The 9,820-nt window shown below is 37.7% G+C and overlaps 1 protein-coding gene across 2 annotated transcripts; it reads right to left on the reverse strand.

The window, feature by feature from the left end:
- Window positions 1-342: 342 nt before the first annotated feature.
- On the reverse strand, window positions 343-9,453 carry LOC135475576 (endoplasmic reticulum junction formation protein lunapark-B-like). 2 transcript variants are annotated; one of them, XM_064755511.1, is made up of 11 exons: window positions 9,381-9,453; window positions 6,987-7,028; window positions 6,601-6,788; window positions 6,149-6,207; window positions 6,000-6,040; window positions 5,549-5,629; window positions 4,614-4,659; window positions 4,085-4,255; window positions 3,229-3,402; window positions 2,427-2,576; window positions 343-1,662 (listed from the first exon to the last, which is right to left on the reverse strand). In XM_064755511.1, exons 1-11 carry the CDS (start codon window positions 9,405-9,407, stop codon window positions 1,271-1,273), a joined length of 1,371 nt encoding a protein of 456 aa, XP_064611581.1. In that variant the 5' UTR covers window positions 9,408-9,453; the 3' UTR covers window positions 343-1,270. The 2 variants fall into 2 exon arrangements, with proteins under 2 accessions (XP_064611581.1, XP_064611574.1); XM_064755504.1 differs by having other exon boundaries at window positions 5,543-5,629.
- Between the last annotated feature and the right edge of the window lie 367 nt (window positions 9,454-9,820).

Here is a 9,820-nt window from a genome sequence, read left to right on the forward strand (position 1 = left end):
CTTGGCAAAAATGTATTTCTGACAACCTGTACATATGCACATAGATAGCAGAAAATAACAAAAGTTGTACAATGACAAGGTGAGGAATTTTTCACATCAGTATGTACACTCATTATTTCACTCGATGTCATTTTCTATAACTTGTACGTACAACCTTTAACAGATTGCTTACTATGCATAATGAAGACCCACAAACAGTCTGAATTAATGGACGAGTAGCATGATTCAAAAGTTTTTCTGCCATATTCATAGCAGTAACCTAGGATCCGCAATATCTATGCTTTCATGTGATGGCAAGTTTATTGGTGGATGAAGACTTGGCTTGTTTAATCTTTTACCACTACTTCATTGACCGTAATTTAAACTGATGACCAGAATATTGTGTGTAAATTATCAGCCTCTGAAAATGAGTTGCAACATAAGCTATACAAGGCATTAATAACACAGCACTGTGGGAATGAATAAATTACATAACATTCAAAATAGTGAAGTACATGAAACCAAAACACAACAAATGTAAATAGCACTTGGGCCACAATCTCAAGTCACTGGTCTACCTACTACAGAGAGTAACATGTTATTGCACCAGATGGGTATTGAGATAACCTGATTGGTCAAAATTTTAACTACAGCACCTCTTTTCCGTGAGAGACTGTCTGACATGACATAATGACTTATCTCCCTTTAGTTCTGGGATACCTGTGACGAGTACTGTGTGAAGAAACCACACTTACTCTGAAAACTTGCTGAACAATCCATACATTGCACAAATTTCAATCTGTACAACAGCTGAATACAACACACCATACTTAGTGATGCACAGGTGACATAAATTGTAAAAACTGCAGAAGTAAAACACACAATAACTCTAACAGAGGTACAGTAGTTCTACTTTCCAGGTACAAAGCAAGTGGTACTGCTTTTACCTGAAGACCTGCTGATTCACTGGCCTTGCACATATCCCTTGTTACAAAGTTGTTCACTTGGGGCGATAGCTGTGAAGTTTACTCTTCAAAGTAACCAAAAGCCCAAAATCTAGAATTTATCAAGCAGTTCCTAAGACTAGATGAACCAGCAGTTCTACTTGGTAACAACAATGCCAATGAAGGGATGGCCTCTGACAGGAGATATATCATTATGTCATGTTAGGGGACTAGTCAAACAAACTGCTATCATTGGCCAATTCTACTGGCCTCTATGATGATTGACAAAACTAGTCAATCAACATGGATGCAGTAAAACTTGCCTATGCAATGTTCTGTACACAGCATTATGAAATCCTCATCTCTTGCATCAGTGAGGAGACATTTGACTGGCCATTGGTATGGTCTGGACAGGACTCCTCTGTTTCAATGTCCTGGCCATTGACATGAATGTCTGGTTTCGACGCAGCAACTGTCTTCGTGTGCTGCTCACTTGGAGGAGCTGGAACACCATTGGTTATTTCAGAGGCCGGGCCCTCTACTTCCTGTTTTCCTGTACCAGGGGGAGGTAACTGTCCACCATCTTCAATTGCATCTAGTCTTTCCTTACTCTCCTTTTCATCTTCTGTGTTGTCATCTTCCCCAGACTCAGACTCATCCTCATCACTTTCCCCATCATAGCCACCATCTTCCTCGCCTTTAGTCAGATCTGCAGCTCCTGATCTCACTGGTTTTGATCCTGTGAAGATGTAGTTTTGCTTTTCTTACTAGTCTGTTATTTTTTTTACAGAAAAACAGTTAATGTTTGTTCGAGACAATGAATTAGACGATTTTCACAATATATAATATGTTCAAAAAAGACTGAGATTTGGTAGGAAAGCTCAATACATAAAGTAATGAAGCCATGAATTTCGTAATTTACATCAATTAATACACACACTTAGCCTTGACAACGGGTGTTCCCTTTTGTGCTTTACATGCATAAAAAACCTCGGCTGTATACATGACTTACTCTTTTAGGTACCACCATTTTTTGAGATACGTGTACTATCATTTACTATAACGATGCTTTCCCAGTTACTAGACGGCGATGCTGACGCAAGCCAACTTTCTGGGTATGACACAGGCTATGCCTGTACTTTGAAATACTACTGTTCTTTATGCTAAAGGCCTACGTGGCCAAGGGGTTTAGCAATCCAATGCAATGCAATGACCCAGGAGCTTCTCTTCAATGCAGTCGCTGTGAGTTCAAGTCCAGCGCATGCTGGCTCCTCCTCCAGCCATACGTGGGAATGTTTGCCAGTAACCTGCAGATGGTCGTGGGTATCCTCCAGGCTTCACCCGGTTTCCTCCCACCAGAATGATGATCGTAGAAGTGAAACGTTCTTGAGTATGGCATAAAACACCAATCAAATAAATATATCTTTATGCTCAAAATGTGGTAAGGACCACAATTTGCCAAAATAAAAGTTAAGACAAGTTAAGAGCACAGAGTATAAATACCTGTAGGAGTGGGTTTTGGAGTAGATTGCTGGAAGGGGCCCTTGGGAAATGGACTACCTGATGGGGCTGGAGAGGTGAAGTCTATTTTTGGTGCATATGGTCTCTGCTTACGAGCTGGGTTGAGTTGGTAACAATAGCAGCATCTAAATGCTAAAAAAAAAGAACAAAAAATAGAAATGATCATTCTTTTTGAAAAAACTGTTCCTGACACTGCTTTGGGACTAGAAGTTAACAAACCTCAAGCTTCCTTGATAAAGCTGTATTGAAGTGCATGCACACCACAAAGGTAAAACCATATTGCTGTTCTAGTAACATGCAACTCACAAAAGAAAGTAACTTTATAGTCTTCATCGAAATAAGATGACTGGAAAGCCTTTGCATTAAGAAGGCCACAAATGATTGGCTACCACCAAGTAGGCCACACCCTAGTGCTTCAGGTTTTATTTCTGACCATGGTAGACAACATCCTTCCCTTCCTGGACTCCTCATAATAAGTACGGTTCATATTTTTTAGCCTATCTTCAAACAGCACACTTTGACATATTTTGAAGAATGTATACCTCCAAATCTCAAATACATAGATTTCACAAATCCATTATATATTTAGAAAATCTATTTTTATGCCTATACAAAAATAATTTCATTGTATACTTTTGATCTTGAATTTTTCCCCTGCCTTTTCCATGAGGAAACCAGATCATGCTAATTACTCAACATGATACACAGGATAATGAAAAATATGAAACAAATTATAAACCTTGGACGACTAAAACATAAGGCAAGAAATCTCTTTCAAACTTACTGAGATATTCAAACTCTTCTTTGAGTGCCATTCCATTATGAGAGTGACAGTAGCGACAGATGAGAGCGTAACGGTTCTGGGGACCGTCCCCAACAAAGTACTCGACCAGCTTGTCCATTTTACCCCGCTCTCGTGGTAAGACTGGTCTTGGTAAGGGAGGCCCAGGTGGCTGATCTGCAAACAAAAGCCATCTTACAGACACAATACCAAAGGAACATTAAGAACTTATATATTATATATTCATCATGTCATGATGAATAATTTGACAAATTTAGGCAATATAATCAAATCAACACATATTTTCATTTCTGTACAAAATGTGCCAAAAATACCACTACAAGTTGCATTTCCACAAGCAAAAATATGAAAGATTTTGCTTCATATAATTCTGTTTTCATTTTTTTCAGATTCCACAAAGCTGGTTCTACATGTAACTTTAAGTCAAAATTTTAAATCTGCATTCAAAAACTTTCTAAGAATTTTTAGAAGTTAAAACTGGTAAAGCTTAGCAAGTATACAGCTGACACACAGCAATTGTAATTTTAACTTTTTGAACCATAGTTTAACTACTGTAATTCTTCGACCTCTTTGCATGTTTGCAAGGTGTTTATTCACAGATATTCTGAGGCATTATTCTGTGTTGACTGATAAAATCATACTTTTTGTGAAGCCCTGAAACTGGCCAATTCAACCAATGTAATTCTGTTTCCAAAATCTAAATAAGATTGTGCATAAATTGCACTTAAAGTTTCTTTCATTGAGAAAAGGTTCAGGAATTGCAGTACTGGTAACTCATTGCAAAACCTCACATTCCAACCCACCTATTCCTTTTACAGGGATGAACAATGTCACTTACTGTATGGACTCATCACTGGCTTGCCATTTCTGCCAGCAGACATAATCTGGCGAGGCTGCATAGGGGATCCACGACCCTGAGGTAGGCGTGGTGTTGCTGCAGGAGACATGCCACGCCCTCTTCCAGACTGAGGTGATGGACCTCTAAACCCCACAGATCTTTGTCGCAGACCTAAAGTTTTGTAAAATTCAAATCAAACATACAAATAATGATTATAATATAGCCATACATTCCTAGAAAGAAACTAACCACTGACATTGATTATATAACATGGAAACATTATACATGTATAAAATTCACTCTAGTTCAATCTCTCAGCTGCATCTTATACACTGTACTTAGTCACTTTCCAAGCTCATCCTTTGCTTATCATATTCCCACTGCTGTATTATAGGTAGTGAAGTCAGCTCTATCCATCAATTCACATTTGTGTTTTGAAATGAAAACACAAATGAAAAACTTATTTGTTTATGCTTGACTGATACTGATGAGACAGTGTAACTACAAAATGTGGTAAACAAAGTTTTACCTGATGAGGCTGGAGTTATCACAGGCTTAGTAACTATCACTGTTTTCTGAAATGGGACAAGCAATAATCTTGTTACATGTTCCATAAGTCAGCATCTCACATTGTTATGACTGTTCCATCAGAAAAACTCAATCCATGTTTTCCAGAAAACTAAAAATATTAAAATTCTTGTTTCATCCATATACACGTAACACCATGTATTTCACAGTGTGCATAAGTAGAGTATATCAGAGTATATACAATGAATGTATTCAAGCACCCAAACTTTCAGTGTTCATCCAGTAGAAAAGTGTCATTTCCTTTTCCATCAATCTCGTTTTCAAAATGAGCATGACTTGACATGTTTTGAAACACCTTCCTGCTTGATCTTCAATATTTTCAAAGTCTTAATAAATAAAAGAACAGGGCTGCAACATTTCCTGTAGCAGTCTAACCAAGTAAACAATTCAAACGGAAGAGTAAGCAGAGATGATAAAGCACAAACTAATGCAGGGACATCTGATAGCAGCAACATCATTATAATAGCATGTGACCAAGGGCTGAGTGTTCACAGTATTAATTTTGTCAGCCGGTCAGATATGGTGACTTAACTGGTCCACTAGTCTCTTTTGAACAAGCCAAAATAATGGAGCAAGCTCACTAGTTTAAATAGGTGAAGCATTGATTTGAACCCTGCAATACTGAATAAAGTAACAGCAGATGGTGAGCATTTGACAGTCAAAAAAACCTGTACATATAGTTTCGCATAAGTCGCTAGTAGGAAAATCACTACAATTCTGTTAGTATGAAAAATATGTGAAACAAAAGGGCTAAACACAAATGACGCACTTTAATGATAACTTAGTAAACTAGAGTTACTAAATGCAGCTGCTTTCAGCACATGCATCAACTGAGGTTACCACTACTTGTACACCATTCAGCATGCTCACCTCTACCTTCTTAAATCTATCTGGGTCGTACTTCTCCAGGATCTCCTTAGCCTTTTTATACGTCTCTTTCTCCATGACTTCTTCAAGCTGCATGTCAAAACAAAAGGATAAATTTCCAGAGAATATTTCCAACATGTTTCAGAAATTCTCATAATTATTACTGACAGCAGACCTTTTATAAATATCCTTAAAAAATATTACTGATGATGAACAGTATGCTGGTAATGGTATATCTCATTTGACAGCTCTGTCAGTAAGAGCTTTCAATGTACCATGATGCTCATGCCAGCTACATGAAGGTTACTGAAGTCTTCAGAGTAGATAACTTCTGATCAGGAATACTCCCTCACAACAAACAATTTTTTACTATTAAACACAACAGCATTTTTAGAATCATTGTTAGAGAATACATCAATATTGATACATGTATCTTTAAAAAATGATATAAAATACTTACAATTTGCTTCTTCTTGCTCCTAATCTCTTCCAATTCAATATCTGAAAAAGAACAAAATAGATAGTTTAAAGTTATACTGATTATCATTCAAGGTGTACTTCATTCACCAATTACCTCATAAAACCCCTTAAAGATTTTCAATGTCTTACCATTTTGGGCAATGCGTTTCACGAAATACCAATGTAGAAACTTCTTCAGTAGCCATACTCTGAAAACAAAATTAAATGTTTGAGTCACAGTTTGGTAGTAGTAAAGTAGTAGTCGAAATAACGAAGGGAGAACAACTTTAACAAAGGCAACTCATTCATTATATGTTTACCAAATGGACATGGTGTATATATTGTTCTGATGTACAACGTTCTGTAGGCAAAGGTACATATACTGAAACATGTGTTTGCGGTCTTAGAAAAAATCATTTATTCTTCTTTTTCAGTTATACACTCACACACATAACACTGTGCATGCATTTATACACTTACGAAATTGAAGGTACTCAACACAGAAACAGACAGTATTTCAGGACAAGCAATTCTAGGAATAAATTAAGTCCACTGTAAAACAACAGAGGCAAAGTCAATTGCTAAGGAATACATATACATACATCACTGGAAAGATTAAGAGTGGTGTTGAGTAGATTACACGGTCTTTCCAGGTGTCTGGTAAATAGTAAAAGAAAAAAACCAAGGCTGCCAAAATGTAGATGACAATTGAGTACAGAATCAAGCTGCCAATGTACTGCTTTTTCAGTTGCTGATTCCGCCATCGAAACTTCTGTAGTTCTGTCACTCTCTGAAAAAAAAGTAATGCTGTTTTAGGAAAAAAAATTTCATGACAATAACAAAAACTATGCAAGTAATGACAAAAATGTAACCTTAAATCTTCTAAATCTGAACATTCATTTTCACGAAACGAACTTGAATATGTAGTTAAAATCTGGTCCTAAATCACTAGAAAGCTTGAGCGCATTTGTCCCTTTGCATGGTTTACCTTGTCAATACCATCTAAGATTTCTTCAGTCGTCTGCTTTTTCTAAAAAAATACAAAAATACAAAAATTCATGTGACAACAATTTAAGGATGGATAAGAATATGTTAACTGCCATTAAATACCATACTTGTGGAGATATTAATCATTGTAAGTATATAACACACTTTCACAATAAAGCTGGATAAAAAAGGGAAATCTTAATCACACAGTAGCTCAGGTTGCTGTTGTACCTACATTTATTCTCCATATTTACGTCACCTGACAGATATGCAAACCACGTGTAAGTGTTACCAGGCATGAAATGCTATGAATTAACACACATACATCATGTTTATAAACATGTAAAAAATGCACTCCTCTGCAACAACAGATGGATGCGACATGGAAACAAAATGTCACAACTATAGCTCACAGTGGTCACAGGAAAAAAGAAGTCTTGTGAGGCCGTCATCAGGGTTGAAACAAATATAATAAAACTTCTTCACAGCTAAACAATAGGGTGTCTGATTTACATGCATGTGGCCTCTGTCAAAACCGATGTAGTTAGTCAGTTTCATATTGCATTTCATCATGGCAGAAGCCCTAAATGCTGGTTTCAGGATGCTTAAATGTTAGAATCGGCAAAAAAAAAAAAAAAAAAAAAAAAAAAAATTGCCAAGGATGGCCTCAGCCCCAACATCAGAGCAACTTAAAAACCTGATACAGTTAACTGTCCTTGCCAAATATGATGAGGCTGTCAGTACAGTAGGCCACTTTGAGCATCACCAAGGAATCTCAGGCCTACACAGCCTAGGATATAACTGGCTGATGTAGCGCTTTCGATAAATCAACAGACGAAAAGGTAAGGAAAATTAGTGTCTGCAAACTTCAGGCCATAGAAACATATTTTAGGGTACTTTGGTTTATCGCAAACATCTACAATAATTTTAGGGCCAGATTGTGAATTCTCGCTATGCTTTAACGACAAGGTGAGATCGCAATGTCAAAACATGACTGTGTAGGAAAAGATCCAGCCGAAGTTTCGATGTTTAGAAGTTAAAGCATAGTGAGGTGGTAGGACTAGACTGTGAATGCTAGCCCTAAAATCGTGCTAACAAACTGCTGGACCAACTGCATTAGGTTTTTAAATGTAGTGCGCTCTGGAGTTGGTTTGAGGCCATCCTTGGCCAAACAAAATTTTGCCACAGCTAACATCAAACTAATCTTGGTCTATTTCAGTTTCTGTCTCTGGGTAGTTCAAATCCAGATTGTAGCTGATCCCACGTGCAGAAAAGACAGATAATGAAGCACATGCCTCATGATAGCCACAGGAGCCTTTAGAATTAATTTTTCTCGCTTGACTGACAGGGCAAATTGTTCTTTCTATTCTACATCAATGATGAAGTTGTCACTTAAGCCTGGCTGCGTGGTTAGTCTTGTTAGGTTGATTTCTGTATCTTTTGGCATGCAGATCCAAGATTTAAGTACACCAAACTCGCCATGACAGCACCAAGATACTTTGACCAGTGAGAAGGAAATGTTTCTATGGATTTCAACAACATTTTAACTCGGGAATGGTTTAACATTTGCAGGAGTGGTCATAAAGGTCCTATTCTCTTTGCTGCACTCCAGAAATCAGCATGTGCCACCATTTTGGAAAGGATTTAACAGCCATTTTTGTTCTGCAAAGTGCCTTGTGGAATGGAACTAAAGTGTTTTAGAATTCAACAACTGAACATTGAGGTGGGTAAATGTCAGAAATTGTTGAAAATAGATATAAATGTTTACTTTAACTGAACTACGCCTCTGAGCAGTTTAGTCAAGAAAAATGTTTCTGAATTTAGTGAGGGGACAGGTTAACCATAATTTTACTTGAATCTCATATAATTACAAGACAGAAGAGAGATTCTCTGTAAAAATCTGATACCTGTGTCGTCAATCAGTGAATTATACGACACTGATGACCTCTGTGGCTCAGTTAGTTAACGCGCTAGCACAGCGTTATGACCCAAGAGTCTCTCACCAATGCAGTCGCTGTGAGTTCAAGTCCAGCTCATGCCGGCTTCCTCTCCGGCCGTAAGTAGGAAGGCCTGTCATCGGATGGTCGTGGGTTTCCCTCGGGCTGTGCCCGGTTTCCTCCCACCATAACGCTGGCCGCCGTCGTATAAGTGAAATATTCTTGAGTACGGCGTAAAACACCAATCAATCAATATATATATATATAAACATGACAGCTAGTCATAATCATATTGATACATTTACAACAACAACAACTTTGTTGACGGGCACAACACTCGCCTTGATCGAAAATTTGACATGCAGTGGCCATGTGACTGAAAAGTAAAGACGGTGGTGTGTAATCTAAACATAAACAAAAGTATTTCAGCAACACAGATGTCAAATTGGAGACATTACCCTAAACCTAGACACGATAATGCCCATCTTTCTGTTTTGACCTCACTTTGCCATCCTTCCGCCAAACTTCCTCCAGAGCAAGCATGAAAACGTGCACAGCCGCAAAGCCGTATTTTACTTTGTGACATTGGTGTATGTAGACAACTAGCCCACATATTTATAGGACTTGATACACTTTCTAGCAATTATAAAAACATACCTACACGGATAAAAACAATCTTGGACGCAGTATGAGGCAGGTTTTAGAGCGGTGTATTTACATTATAATTGTGAATTGCGCGGAGCCGTCATAGACTAGGCCTGGGCCTATATGCTTTGATATGATTAAAGTCTATTTTACTCCTAGAAAATCGCTTAGAATAGCTTCGCGGACAAGAACACAAAGGCCTGCTTATCAAACATCTTAAGACTTGAATGAAAAATTCGAACAGAGCTTTAGT

Source organism: Liolophura sinensis, chromosome 1, assembly GCF_032854445.1.
Source record: "Liolophura sinensis isolate JHLJ2023 chromosome 1, CUHK_Ljap_v2, whole genome shotgun sequence".
Taxonomy (NCBI): Eukaryota; Metazoa; Mollusca; class Polyplacophora; order Chitonida; family Chitonidae; genus Liolophura; species Liolophura sinensis.